Source organism: Natator depressus, chromosome 6 (genome assembly GCF_965152275.1).
Source record: "Natator depressus isolate rNatDep1 chromosome 6, rNatDep2.hap1, whole genome shotgun sequence".
In the NCBI taxonomy this organism is placed as follows: Eukaryota; Metazoa; Chordata; order Testudines; family Cheloniidae; genus Natator; species Natator depressus.
The window spans coordinates 12,495,399-12,510,909 of NC_134239.1; the positions used below are offsets into that span (position 1 = coordinate 12,495,399).

At 47.4% G+C, this 15,511-nt stretch overlaps 1 protein-coding gene across 1 annotated transcript in view; it reads right to left on the minus strand.

The window, feature by feature from the left end:
• The window catches only part of NUP160 (nucleoporin 160), a 57,804-nt gene that overhangs the window by 34,730 nt on the left and 7,563 nt on the right, over positions 1-15,511 (minus strand). Inside the window, exons 6-14 of the mRNA XM_074954483.1 lie at positions 13,807-13,921; positions 12,233-12,391; positions 10,046-10,123; positions 9,669-9,766; positions 7,866-7,950; positions 6,579-6,647; positions 4,350-4,433; positions 2,955-3,125; positions 2,418-2,517 (exon numbers count right to left, since the gene is read on the minus strand). Of these exons, the coding sequence (XP_074810584.1) occupies positions 2,418-2,517; positions 2,955-3,125; positions 4,350-4,433; positions 6,579-6,647; positions 7,866-7,950; positions 9,669-9,766; positions 10,046-10,123; positions 12,233-12,391; positions 13,807-13,921 (959 nt within the window). The remainder of the gene's footprint in view (positions 1-2,417; positions 2,518-2,954; positions 3,126-4,349; positions 4,434-6,578; positions 6,648-7,865; positions 7,951-9,668; positions 9,767-10,045; positions 10,124-12,232; positions 12,392-13,806; positions 13,922-15,511) is intronic.

The following is a 15,511-nucleotide window of genomic DNA, read 5'->3' on the forward strand; positions in this document are numbered from 1 at the left end:
TTTTAATGCAGGGCAGGCTGCTGGAAGCCCCTTTCCTCCACTCTGGCCCGCCCCTCTCGTGGGCCTCTGGATCCCCGCTACGGCCAGTCCCTCCCTCCAATTGGGGGCAAAGGGTCGGGATGAGCGTACAGCCTGGCATCCGTAAACAGCAAAGTGCATAAACCTCTCGTAATGCCAACTATCCCTTTGCTCTGGTGTATCTTGGCGGCCTCTGCCTAGCTACAGTTCTCTGCAGTGAGTGATGTTACTCCTCTGTTCTACATCTTCACGTCGTACTGTCGCTTAGACAGGTTTGTGGCTAGTGCTTCAAAATGGAAGTTTCCTGTAATGTTTTTGTAGATCTTTTCCCGAGGAGGAGAGAGAGAATCATGGATCTGACCTGGGATGAGCTGAAAAAAGAGGTGACCATAGCTGTGGAAAACGAGGTGAGGTTTCCACTGAGTGTTTTATGACGACAGTCATCACTGTGGTATCTTAGCACCTCAGGTAGAATTAAAGACTAAATCCACAGATGACCCATGGCCTAAGTTTCTTCCCTGCTTCCCCCAAAGCAGTTGCATGGTTTAAAAAAAAAATTCCTTCTCACTACCCACCGTAGCCTTGAAGCATCCTCCTGCATTCCAAACCCCTCATCCCCGGCCCCATCCCATAGCCCACACCCCCAGCCAGAGCCCTCACCCCTAACCCCCACCCCAAACCTCTGTCCAAGCCCTGAGCCCCGTCTTATACTCCGAACCCCTTGGCTCCACCCCACCTCATGAATTTTATTATGTGCACCGATATGAAGGTGATGTGTCTCACACAGCCTCCATACTGGGGCATGTAACAAAATTCATTCTGCACACGGGTGGGAAAAATTAGAGGGAACACTGGTTTCAGTTATAAACCACTGTTGCACTTAAAAACTTTCAGAAAAACATCACTATTGATAAAACTTTCATCCCTGATTTGTGTCCTAAAGGTGACTTTAAATATTTGAGCAAAAAAATCGAACGTTAGCAATTTGAAACAAGCAAGGGGTAAGACTGCTAGGCTGGTGGGAATTCCTTGGATTTCCTGAGCGTCCAGCTTTGCTTCTCTGAATGCACTGAAGCTTTAGTGTCTGGGAAATCTGAATTTGGGCAGCAGACAAAATAATTTAAATTCAAGGCAAATGAATATGGATGTGTGGTAACACAATGTTACGGTTTCCCAGTTCATCACCAGCACATGCATAAGTGGACAGTGAGCTGGAACTTTGGCTCGGCCAGGTTGCACATCATGGAATATTTTCTATTCCTGTTTTTCTGGTTAAATATGTAGCTCAACATGTATTCCAAGACACACACAGGGCAAGCTGTTGCATAGATAATATTACAATTAGAACAGCAGCTTTTACATCCCAGAACTTTCAGGGGTTGTAAAGGAGAAACCTGAACATCACATAGGCACCGTTTCAATGTAAATACGCAGAATACCAAAAAAACCACGTTAAAAGAATTTAAGCCTACATCAGACAATGTCAGAATGAAAGTTGCCAAAAGTAGGTAAGGAACAAACATTCATTCTGACCTGTGAACCCAGCCTATCAATGACAGCTCATAAAAGAAGGTAAAGTGAAGAGCCCAGCAGAGTGGTACAAACCAGACGTTTTAAAGTTGATTTTTGGGGAGAAGGGGTCTTCAAGGCCCTTGGTGGTCAAAAATGGCTAAGGCACAAGGCCAAGATGATGATGATGATGATGATACGGGAATGCTTCCTTCTATTACGTCACCACATGTTTTGACTGGGTATTTTTAACAGGACAAGACTGCCACCTTTTCCTGGACATGGATCTCCTGGGCATTACTTGGCAACTTGCAGGAAAAGGAGCAGCTTAGAGGACAGGGCATGATCTTCGTAATCATGGCTGCCACCACACCATTAGGACTTCCTTACCCTAATCCTAGGGGGCACAACCCAAGCAGACCAGGCTACAGAGAGGGACCCAGATGACATCTCTATCAGGTTAAGCTGAACCCCGACCACACCTGGGATGTGAATCCAACGTTCGGGCACTGGAAGCCAGTAAGAGGTGTTCATTCAAAGCGGCTGCATCCCCAGAGATAGCAAAGCATACGCCCAGCGCTGGGGGCTATGTTATGCACTGAAGGTTAGAATTCCACTCTTTGATTTTCTTGAACTAAGTCACAGCAACATTTTATCCTTAACGCACGCACAAGTGGTTTTCAAGTCTCCAGGCTTTCCAAAAGGGAATCTACCACTAGGTTGAGGCTAAGCAGGGGAAGTTTCAACCCAGACAGCTTCAGAAAGATCTGAGCATGTAAAAAAAGAGGATTAGCATGGAAACGTCTATGTCCTTAACTAAAGACCTTGTGACACGCATGCTGGAATTTGCTCTACAGTGGAACAGCTTCCCCAACTTCCCTCCCCTTTACCATCAAAGATAGTGCTGTCATCCTCAGTCAACAGATGCTCATCAGGCAACAGATACAGATGATCCACCAGGGAACAGGGCACAAGGAAAGACAGGAATCCCTGGGAAAGTGAAAGATACAACCATCGTTCAAGTCTCAGTTAGGAAAATGCCCTGGAATCACTTAAGGAACTCCAATGGTAATTCAGACTAGACCGGGGTGGGCAAACTTTTTGGCCCGAGGGCCACATCTGGATGGGGAAATTGTATGCAGGACCATGAATATAAGCCTGGGGCAGGGGGTTGGGATGCAGGAGGGGTGCAGGGTGCGGCAGGTGGCTCAGGACAGGGGGTTGGGGTGCAGGAGGGGGTGCAGGGTGTGGGCTCCGGCCCGGCGCAGCTTACTTGAAGTGGCTCCGGGGTGGCAACAGTATGTAGCGGGGCTAAGGCAGGCTCCCTCGTGGGCTGGATCCGGCCCACAGGCCGTAGTTTGCCCTCCCCTGGACTAGACCAATGCAAAGTGTCTACAGCATAAAGCAGCTCCTGCTCTGTGCCTCACCTTTTTTAGCAGGCACACCATGTTAGTATATGGATTCAGGTGGAGAGCAAGAGGGCGTGAAAGTGCTTCTTGGTATTGAAGGCAGCAGGCATAGAACTTGGACCAGAACTCAACCTGTAACTGTCGAAACTCTTCCTGGGAGAATTCGTATTCAGTTACGCTGCCCTGGAGCTGGGAGGAACACAGCAGGATATCAGGTCAGCAACTGACTCCCCAAAGATGGCAATTCATTTTTTATATATATATATATATATATATATATATAAAAATCCATCAAAGAGCCTGTGTCACAGAAAGGTTAGCATTGCATAGCTAGGCATTCAAACTTCAGGGAACGCCAGTTATAGCTACACACGTAACTCTGGTTCTGTCCTCTAGAGAGTACGTATAACCTACACCAGCTAATTACGTGGCAACATATTTTGAAAACACCAACACCGTTTTTCCCACACTTTTAGATACAGATATGCTGCACCCTCTACTACCGAATACTTTGGAGCGTGAGCCAGACAAGAGTCCAAGAGGGCCACTTCTATCATCCTAGATACAAAGCTATGAGGTGGTGTTAACACTCAGGGTATACAGCAATTACTTAAGGATAAAAATCCTTACAAGTACGTGGTGGCTTAATAGACCACCATTAGACCGAGACCAGGAAAAAGGACAGCAACTACTTGATTTTTCCTTTAACTAGACTATTTTTGAAGGTTCCAATAAGCACCTTTCCAGCCAGGTGCGCTTTCTATAAAAAGCAGAGCTATTTTATAAGGGTTTTAGTTGTTTCCCCGATGATGCTTAAGGGTCTTTCACCAAGGGAAAAAACAGGCCGCAGAAGAGCAGCAAATGGACTTGCCTTCCCCCCACTCCCTCCCGCCTGCCTGCTGGTCTCTCCTCAGCAGCAGCACTGAAGTGAGGCCTCCCTGAAGTGCTCAGAGGAGCCGCGGTGGGTGAAGACCCATGCCCACTCCTACTGCACCCCGCCACCCACCCACCAGGCTCTCACTGCTGCAGCACAGAGAAAACGAGCATGTGAGTGATGTGCACAAGACAGGAATTGCAACAGAGAAAAACCTGGCACCATTGTCACTATACAAAGTGCTCTCTGACTTACAATGTAAACAGACTAAAGGAAAAAGGAAGTGCAGCTCACTTTGGCACACCTAAAACCAGTGGGAAGAGCAGGGAGAATGGTGAACCCCTGGAGAAAGAGGAATAGTTAAGAGATGGGGAAGTAGTGAGAAGGAATTTTTGTTTAAAATGATGCAACTGCTTTGGGGCTAGCAGGGAGGAAAGTTAGGCCAGGGGTCATCTGTGGATTTAGTTTTTAATTCTACCTGAGGTGTTAAGATACCACAGTGATGACTGTCATCATAAAACACTCAGTGGAAACCTCACCTCGTTTTCCACAGCTATGGTCACCTCTTTTTTCAGCTCATCCCAGGTCAGATCCATGATTCTCTCTCCTCCTCGGGAAAAGATCTACAAAAACATTACAGGAAACTTCCATTTTGAAGCACTAGACTTGCCACAAACCTGTCTAAGCGACAGTACAACGTGAAGATGTAGAACAGAGGAGTAACATCACTCACTGCAGAGAACTGTAGCTAGGCAGAGGCCGCCAAGATACACCAGAGCAAAGGGATAGTTGGCATTACGAGAGGTTTATGCACTTTGCTGTTTACGGATGCCAGGCTGTACGCTCATCCCGACCCTTTGCCCCCAATTGGAGGGAGGGACTGGCCGTAGCGGGGATCCAGAGGCCCACGAGAGGGGCGGGCCAGAGTGGAGGAAAGGGGCTTCCAGCAGCCTGCCCTGCATTAAAATCAGGCCCATACAATGCCCATTGGGTGCTGCAGGCACAGCAGGCTTTCTGGTGCTCTGACCCCGAGGTCACTGCCTCCCCTGGATCCACAGTGACCCTGTCCTGCTGCCACAGGTCCCCCGGAGGTCACTGCCTCCCTCAGATCCACAGCGACCCTGCTTTCCTGCAGTCACTGCCTCCCCCTGGATCCACAGCCTACAGACTCATTGTATGAGTTAGTGGAATCAGGCTTTTCCAACGTTCACCAAACCCACTGACACCTGGAACGTTCCCAGACCTGGAATTGATCCGATGCCGATTTCGTTACAGACAGCGCATCTCCAGGGAAGTGAGCACAGGGCTTTGCTGAGCTCGGCCCATGAGCTCCATCACAGAAGCTACACTGAGTCAAGAGCAAGCCCAGCGGGCAGCTCACCAGGTCCTGCCCGAAGGAAATAAGGTGCACACCGGGGGCCTGATTCTCCACTGTCACACCAGTGACTTAAATGCAGTCACACCAGCATAAAACTGGGGAGACGGAGACTCCGAGCCCAGCGCTGCCCACCAGTGTCTCCATCAGAGAATTACGGAGCAGCAGCAACATGGCATTCGCTTCAACCCCTGGCCCTTCCTCCTCCTGCACCCTCCAGTCCACGAGCTCGCCAGCGCCCGCTGCTGCCCAAACCTTTCCCCTCCTCCCTCAGCTCTGGGGTTAACGCTCCCCGCACCACACGCCGCCCACTCCACCAAGCCCAGCTTGGCTCACACCTAGTATTCATTTCTCCCACTGCTGGTCCTGAGCCGCAGAAAGTTCAGCAGGAAACCCCCAGCCCACATGGCTATCTTCTGCTATGGGTCTGATCTCATCAGTCACCTCTGCTACCTTGTCCACGCACCCAGCCCTCCCTGACCGAGGCCAGCGAGCCGTCACTATCATTTCACACCTCTGGCTCCTTCCTAAACCGTCCCTGCACTAGCTTCTTGGTAGCGAAGACTAGATCCGGCATGACCTTCCACTCCCCCCGTTCTATCTCAGCATCCTTTGCTGCACCCCAGACCCTGCCCTTGAAACCTCCTGCCTGCTCTTTTTCCCGCTCCTCCATCGTCCTCTGGCCCTATCGACTGCCACCCTCGCTCTCACCCTTGCCTTCCCCTCGGGCTCTTTTTTCTTCACATACCTACATGTTCTTGTATGCCCCCATCCACAGGACCCTAGCCCGGGCCCTCTTTGCCCTCTCCTTGAAACACACTGGGCAGGCTGCATACAGCCACTGTATAAACGTCCTCATCTCAGACTGTTCTTCAGTCACCATGCCCAGCCTCCACCCTTTCCAGTCCATAGAAACGGCTCTTGCCACTCTTCCTGGCTCAGCACCCTTGGGACCTTTCACTATTATAGCCTTCTTCCTCCTGCCACTGCCTGTACCTTGTCGTGTTATGTGCACGGGGAGAACGAAAGCGCCTCAGGGCAGGGAGCTTTCATTTGTCTGTAGCACATCAAGTACACCTATGACACTGTATAAACACAAACGCAGCTTTTGCAGGCCCAGATGTTCTCTTCTACTGATATCTGGTCAGTTCAGGTGAAGGGAGGCTGTCAAGTAGCAAGTTATGCCTCCCTTTCCAGCCCATAAGCAAACATTAGACTTGCTTAAGGGCTGCTCTAATTTATGGTGACTGGTCTCTGTGGGGCCTTACACCAACGGATGGCACGCAGGCCAGCTGAGAGTTCTCCTCCTCTACTGGCCCACATTCACTTTGTGCAGCCAGAAGTGGCACAAAGTGGCTGGAACTGAGGAAGCACAAACTGATTGTTTGCTAACCTGTAGAGCTTTGAGTAGAGCAGCATTTGTGAACCGACCAGGCATGAAGAGAGACTCCAAATAAGTTTCCTGTGAAAGAACAAAATGGTAATTCAGAGAAGCACATTTATGCAAAATGATGCAGGCTTCTAATTACAGTTCATCATTCTAGGCATCTCTTCTGCAGGAGCCTGCTAACAGGCGGCACTGTAAATTGCAGGATACTCGCCTTTCAATGGTTTATTGCAAAAGGACTGACAATCTGAAACCCAGCATAGATGGTCTAGTCTCTCAGAATGAGGTAAGTCACTCCCAGAATGAAAAGCAGCCAGACACACTCTGCAGGGATGAACGCCGCAGCTAACAGCCTGAAAGGAGACTACAAAGAAGTGGCTATCTTTCCTGTTCATGGGGGCAGAAGGCAGCACAGCTCCTTAGTGCTGGTAAAACTGAGGGTTTGGTTTCATAGCACCCCTTAGAATTCAGCATCCTCTAGAATTCAACACCCCCTCTTTCCATCCCACCTGTATCGTGTGCAATGAGGAGAAAGGAGCACCTTCAGGCTGCCATGTCTAATTCCTACTCCCCTTCCCATGGCACTGGCAATTCCTGTGCTCCCTTCAGTCCCATTAATGCCTCTCCTCCCAGATCACCTTTCCAGACCTGAGGAATTCACGTCCTTCCTTTCAATCTCCAACTGCCCTAATTCATAGTAAAATCCCTTCCTGTATCAAATTCCAACTCATCCTCCCCTCTTCAGAGTTTTATACAACTCTGCCCTCAGCCCTCTTTTCCACCTCCTCAGGCCTCATCACATCCACTAAGTAGCTTAATGCTTCTGCTCTCTCACCCCATCCTTAGACCACTCCATTGGATCCTCATTCCTACTCAAGCTGGAAATCCATGTTTGCTCTAGTCTCTCAATCTGCCTTCTTCACAGTTCCTGCCATCAGAAGCAGCCATCCTGTATCCCTCTGCTCACGGACGTCAAGCTGTTTACAAATCTCATCTTGAAAGACTTTCTCCCTTGCTTATAACAATTTCTGTTCCTCCTCAGCTACTGGTCTTGTGGCCAGTTTAAGTGTTTTACACCACTGTAATGTATGCTATGTGTCTGTTGTCTCATTTAATTCTGTGAAGCTTTAAAGATACCGTTTCTATAAAGGACAACATACAAAATAAAGTTATATTGCATTCACTGATCTGTCCCAACGGTCTTTCTAGTTCGGTCTCCTGCAGCAAAAGACAGAAAGGAAGCTAGGGACACAGCCCAAGTTACTTCTGGTTGGTATTGTATTGTCCACTCACCCTAGGGTCTTGGTCATCTCTAATATTCACTTCCTCTTCTGGCAGAGACTGCACAAACACTTGGTTCCACTGGCCTGCGATATTTCTGAGGAAAAAAGAATTTCCATCAGTCATGTATGCTCAGTCTCAGTGAACACTAAACTCTCTGGTAATCCTAGTCTGAAGTGAGTTCAACTATAGTATTTTCACCAATAATCACAGATATTAATTCAGTGCTGGTCCAGATGGGGCATATGGTAGGATAATCTAAAGAAAGATGTCTAATGACTTATGTACAAATGCTACAGCCTGTGACAAAGTGAGTCCAGACAGCTGCAGGAGGGTCTGGGGAAACAGGTATGTTAGCCCTAGAATGCTAAAGGCCCTTTTTCCTACAAGCTGGGAAGGGGTTACTTCAGGTCAATTAGGGACACCTGAGTCCAATTAAGGGCTGCCTGAAATCTGTTAAAATCTCTCAGGGTGGTGGTGGGGAAGGGAGAGGAGAGGAGAGGAGAGAAACGAAACTGCTGCAAGGCTGGAGGCAGCTGGGAGATAGGCTTCTCCAGTGTGAGAGACTGCACTCCTCCCCTAGGGGAGACACCCAAAACCCAGTGCCTGTTTAGGGGAAGGACTGACACCCTGGGGCCAGTGACAGGACAACACCTGCCCCAATGAGGGGGTCAGGGAAAGGTATTCCCTTTTTCTTTTGCTGCTTTATAGACCTGTTCCCCTTTGTTTGGCAGAGGAGCACTCCTCAGACCTGCCCCGAGGTCTACCGGGAAGGCTCTGAGAAACAAACCCCGAAGAGGGAAGACAGACACACTCCAGAGTGGGGGCTAATTTACCCCAGGCCCTGTCCCTGACAGAGGAGGGAGCACTAAGCCCAGCGAGGCAGAAGGGGTGCCTTGCCACAATCCTTATTTCTGTTTACTCTGCTGTCCAGTTAACCCATGGATTTATCTAGCCGGCTATCTAGAGTCTTATCCCAAGCCCATCATTGTGATATCATGCTGAGATCTCCCTTTGTTTTACTGACATGTATGTAGAGATGGGCTGATTCTGAAACTCTGCCCAGTTAGAATTAATGGCAGATTCATGTGCCTAAAGGGAAGCAGGGCACTTGTAAATCATTTTACCCAAGTATTTCAGTCAGTCCAGGGGCCCAGATACAGTGTCTACTTGTCCACCTACTTATCGGGGGGAGGAATAGCTCAGTGGTTTGAGCATTGGCCTGCTAAACCCAGGATTGTCAGTTCAATCCTTGAGGGGGCCATTTAGGGATCTGGGCCAAAAATTGGCGATTGGTCCTGCTTTGAGCAGGGGGTTGGACTAGATGACCTCCTGAGGTCCCTTCCAACCCTGATATTCTATGATTCTACTTGCCCACCAGCCAATGAATAAAACTAAGATATTTACTCGCTGGTCCTCCAAACAACTCCTACTTGCCCCAGATGAATATGTAAAAGTTGGCAAAAAAAAGTGTGAGGAGGAAGCTGGGAGTGGCACAGATGTTCCCTGTGATCTTCTAATCATGCCCAGACCTCTGAGTTCTTAACCCTGCTTTCTTGCTATCACAGCTCTAGCTGCTATAATCAAGCAGGGTTAAAAATCTAAATAACCTATGTTACAAGGAGAAAGGAGTGGACAGACGCCACACACCCTGGGATATTAAGGAAATTAGCTAACAATGAACTGAGCACAAGTGGAGAGGAAAGGAAGCAAGTGGAGGGAAGCAAATGTAAGAATGATTTTAACAAACAATAATAGTGACCATTGTAATTACTATCCCACGAGGTTAACCAGTAAAACAGGAGGGAGACTCACTGCTCAAAGTTGATGTATTTCACAATAGTCTGATTCTCATCATCGTGCCACAGTGCCCAAATCTCAGCTGGTGTTAAGGCAAAATCAACAAGCGTCTCCTAGTTGAAAAAGACAGCATGGAGACTTGATTAACACACCGAAAATGCAAGTGATGTTTAAAGTTAGCTCTCAGTGGGTACAAGTGCATAAGCCAAAGAAACATGTAACATTATTTTGTTACATTCACAGGAGCAAATCCAGATCGTGTTTATTCTTACTAAAAGTCTGCAAGCTTATATCTGATTTATGGATCTGTACTCTTCTTCCAGTGAGACTCTGCCCACTACTAGTTTTGTGCCCCACCCTCCCTCCCCAAGGAGTGTAGCATTGGCACTCACCTGAGAGGTGAATAGGGAGGATATGTGATCAAGACTATAGCGGTTACTCTCAGTGCTCACCAGCTGGAAGACACAGAACTGAACACACACAAGGTAAGTCAATGGCTGGAAAAGAGCCACCCTAATTAAAATAAAGATGCTATCAAAGTGACACAGTGAAACTGTTCTACTCAGGTTCCTATCCCATGCCCATCACAGCGTCATCCAAGCACCTGATACTGAGGTACTCCGTTTTGAATCTTATGACTGAAAGAACTAGTGTCAAGTAGTGCAAGGCAGTGTATACTATACTAAAATGCAACTGCCTCACTCAGAGATGCTGCACGCGCATGCTGACAGCTGTGCCACTCCACTCTGAAACCCCAAGCACTCGGATTGGCTAAGAGATTCCAATCTGCACAATGACTATTTGTTCTAAACTGTGTAGTGAAGGTGTAAACTCTGAGGCAGGAATCACCTGTTTGTTCCATGTCTGCACAGCGCCTAGCACAATGGGCCCAGGTCCAGGAGTGGAACTCCTCCATGCCAGCACAATGGATATTAATGCAAAATATAGCACTCAACCCAGGAGCTGCCGAAGTTAAAGTGACACATTCAACTAAAGACATTTGGTGCAGGCGATAAGGGACCTGCCAATCCATACTCCCCGAGGGCCACATTCTGCTTGCAATTACAACCATGAATGAGTGTGCTATGTAAACAGCGAGCACAGAAATAATTTAAAATATACTCATGCTGGGTTCTAGGGTGTTCACAAAAGGAAACTGGTTGACACTGTATATATCTGTTCTCTTCATTTCTGTTCTAGCAAGATGTTTAAAAATAAATGCTGCATCCCTGCCTCATTCACCATGAACTGAATAAGGCAGGGCTCCTACAGAGATTATTGTATAGGAACGTAAGTAAAGACTATCAAGATGCATACACCCCCAGGGCCCAGAGTTAATGCTGTTGGATCAGTTACACACTTTTGGTGGCTTTACTTTACAGCCTTAAGGTTTAACTCCTGGGTACTTGGTTGCTGGGAATCACCTAGATGCCTTTTTATCACAAAGTACCGCCCCAGCCCCACCAGAACATCAAATGTGTGTGTGTGTATGGGGTGGGGGGGTGAGAGAACCTGGATTTGTGCTGGAAATGGCCCACCTTGATTATCATGCACATTGTAGGGAGAGTGGTCACTTTGGATGGGCTATTACCAGCAGGAGAGTGAGTTTGTGTGTGGGGGGGCGGAGGGTGAGAAAACCTGGATTTGTGCTGGAAATGGCCCAACTTGATGATCACTTTAGATAAGCTATTACCAGCAGGAGAGTGGGGTGGGAGGAGGTATTGTTTCATGGTCTTTGTGTATATGTCTTCTGCAGTTTCCACAGTATGCATCCGATGAAGTGAGCTGTAGCTCATGAAAGCTCATGCTCAAATAAATTGGTTAGTCTCTAAGGTGCCACAAGTCCTCCTTTTCTTTTTGCGAATACAGACTAACATGGCTGTTACTCTGAAATGTGAAACCAGTTTGTGCATCGTTTTATGCACCCTGAGCATGCCGTTTGCGATGGTGCTTGGCTCTAAGCACTTAGTATGCAAATTCTGCACACTTTCAATAGTTAAACACGGAGTGAACGAAGTAGGGCTTCCTGCTCACCTTAGTTACGCATGTCTGCGCAGCCCTGATTTACACAGCTGGAAAGTAGCTTCCCCACACACAACAGTAGCTCATTGAAACTCCCATCTTGAATTATTTGAAAACCTCCACAACTGGGCTAAATCAAAACCAGCCTCTGAGACCCTTTGCCCCAAGATTTATCACTACATCAAACCTCAAATTTCCGCTCCCAACTCACTTCAGATTTTAAAAAGCAGTGCGAGAATTTGTTATAAGGGTAACAAATTGCTCCACTCTACCCATTCTCAAAAGCAAATCCCTTTTCCTCTTCCTCCATTTCCCAAACAGCAGACCCACTGGTAGACACCAAACATGGAAAGTTCTACTCCCAAAGCAAAGACGCGTGAGCATCTTGCAAAGTGTTTTGGAATGAGAAACACTATTCAGCAGATATTATTCCGTGCAGTGCATGTTGGCAAATGCTCTCTTTACTATTATGTGCAACCCTATACAAAACTGGGAGCATCCCAATAATTCACTGTCTTTGCCTATAAGAAGTCTTGACGGTTCCGGTCATTTTGTACCTGTCCTCGCTTGGGTGCGTGCATATAAACACCAAGGTAGAGCCCCAGTGACTGCGAATAGGCCAGCCGCAATCGATGTCCCATTCCAGCAGCGAGCCTCAGGTCCTTATTCACAGGCACGAACTCCAGCAGATCAGCTACCATCAGACACATTTGGTCCTGTCCAGAACAAAGACAGCAGACAAGCAGCACAAAGAAAGGTTAGGGGCTTCAGCTTTTCCACCTCCTGTCCTTTAATATACAAGTCCAGCAGCAGTTCCCCACCTTCTCTCGGACCACATCTTGACCTGGGGCTAGCCCCAGGTCCATTTTTCCCCTTTATTCTCTTCCCCCCCCATACCTGTTTTCCTTTTCATTGCTTTCCCCTGGGTGTGTCATTTCTGCTCCCCTAGTTGCTCCTCCTGCCTTCTTCCCTTCGCTTACACGAAGGCTACAGCTTGCCCTTGTGGGGACAGCCATGTGACACTTTGGGAGGGAGACACACGCTCTGGCAGCTGAACTGCCTGTTGTGAATGCAAACACACAAAGCTTGTGCTGCTTGTTGGGCCTGCAGCCCTATGTTTGAGCATTGCTGTAGCTAGGGACTGCCAGGAAGGAATGTGGGTTTCAAGAAACTACCCACTGCTGAACTGACAGAAGCATATTTACAGTGGAGAATCAGAGCGGATCCAGTGTCACGCAGCTTTCCCCACTCTCCATATGGCTGCTCTTCTCTATCTGGTTCCCCCTTCCCCAGACTAGGCTGGTATCTCCTCAAGGTGGGGAACCCTGCTTTAATAGCTATGTTACATCCTCAAATGCTATTAAGAGATTTCTAGTCTTTTAGACTTGTCTCCCTCGCAGCCTTCTGAGGAGCCATGCATTTAAACACCAGTCTGCACCGATCCATTCTCCAGGTAAGCTGAAGCAATACGCATGGCCTGTACAACTATCTGAAACACAGTTCATTTGTTTTCCTCTCCTGATCTTGCCTCTGACTGAGCGTGTGCTCTGAAAGACCAGGAGGGGGCCTGCGCAGTAAAACTACAATCCCATCCCCCCTGAACCATTCAAACTAGCTGAGAGTATGTGGGCTCAGGGAATTGGTGCTCGGATATGATGCTCAGAGTGAGTTGTGTTCAGCAAGCTGGTGCACTCAGTCAAGTTCTCTGGTGGACAGGTAGCCCCGTTACAAGACACACTCCTGTTAGTTGTCTCAGGAAAGGGCAAGGACTGAGTTAGCATAGAGATCCAAGTACCTTCCCCCACTAGAAGTGGTCCTAGACACCACGGTAAGGCAGTGCAGTAAGCTTGCTAACTTGTTGCCTGCACTGTTACCTATGTTTGAAGACTTCACTATGTCTAGAAATCATACAATTTCCAAGTAAAATATTAATAGGAGTCAAGACTTGACCATTTCGTTGTGTTCCCTGAAATCCTGCTACTCAACAAACTCACGGCCAGTCCATGGAGCACCAGTTTAGCCAAGTCTCAGAATCAACAGCCCATCCTCTGTCTCACAGCACCTCGATATCATCTACGTGATGTGACAACCCCATCTGCAGAGCAAATTACAACCCAAAACACTCACTCACTTTGTAAGACCACATCCTGAGTTTGTGATCCTGGCAGAGTGCGAACAGGAAGGCATCATGCTCAAGGCAGTGAACAGAGAGGCTGACAGGAAGGTCTGAAGGGCCTTGGTCACCTCTGAAAACACAAGTAGTCATTCAGAAGGATTTCATTAAGTACTCACTGCACTGAGGGGAGCGAATCTCTGTGCACACAAGACAGACAATGAGCTCCCTGTCACAAGGGGCTTAAAGCGTAACAGGTGAATAATTACTCAGATTCAAAGGTCAGAGGGGACTGTTGTGATCATCTAATCTGACCTCTTGGATAACACAGGACAGAGAACGTCCCTGAAATAATGCCTGGAGCAGAGCTTTCAGAAATGCATCCAATCTTGATTTAAAAAAATGTCAGCGATGGAGAATCCACCACAACTTTGGTAAATTGTTCCAATGGTTACTCTCATTGTTCAAAATTTACATCTTATTTCCAGTCTGAATTTATCTAGCTTCAGCTTCCAGTCTCTGGATGGTGTTAGGCCTTTCTCTGCTAGATTGAATAACCCACTATTAAATATTTATTCCTTACGTAGGTTCTTAGTCTGATCAACGCACCCCTTAAACTTCTCTTTGCTAAGTTAATAGAATGAGCTCCTTGGATCTATCGCTATAAGGTAGGTTTTCCAATCACTTAATCGTTCTCGTGGCTCTTCTCTGCCCTTCTCCAATGTATCAACATCCTTGAAGTGTTGGACACAGGATTCTAGCAGCAGTCACACCCGTGTCAAATACAGAGGTAAAATAACCTCTCTGCTCCTACGCGAGATCCCCCTAATTATGCATCCAAGGAGCACATTCAGCCTTTTGGCCACAGAGTTGCACTGAGAGCTCATGTTCAGCTGATTATCAATCCCTCCAAGAAAAAAAGATAAAAAATAAAATAAAATCTATCCTGGGAAGTAATGACTCTGAAAAAGAGTCCCCCATCCTAAGTGTGGCCTACATTCTTTGTTCCTAGACATATACATTTAGCCATATTAAAACACGCATTATTTGCTTGTACCAAGTTTACCAAGAGATCCAGTTTGCTCTGCATCAGTGACCTGGCCTCTTCAAATTTTTGTGTCACTTGAAAACTTTCAGTGATGATTTTATATTTTCTTCCATTGTTATAAAGTGTAATAGGGTAAAGCCAAGAAGTGATCCCTGAAGGACCCCATTAGAAACACACCTCTTCGATGATTCCCTGTTTACAGTTACATTTTGATGCCTATCAGTTAGCTAGCTTTTAATCCATTTAATTGTGCCATGTTAATTTTATATCACTGTAGCTTTTTAATCAAAATGTCATGTTATGCGGTCAGACCACGGGGGGGGGGGGGAGCGAGCGAGCGAGCGAGCGAGCGAGAGAGAGAGAGAGTGTGCAAACTGAGGACAGTAACAAGTTACTTAGAACATTTAACTCCTCTCTCCTCAAAAAGTCACCTGAACTTGCTGATTACCACCCAGTCTCTAACTGTCCCCCTTTGGTGAAGATCACAAGGATACATGCAGGCAGCATTTTAGTACAACATACGTTTCAGGAGTCCTTGACATGGGAAAGTGTTACTAGTTGTACTGACAATCTCCCCATGTGGGGAAACATTTATTCTGACAGCAGGCTGGCTAACCTAGTGAGGAGGGCTTTAAACTAGGTTCACCGGAGGAAGGAGACCAAAGCCCTGAGGTA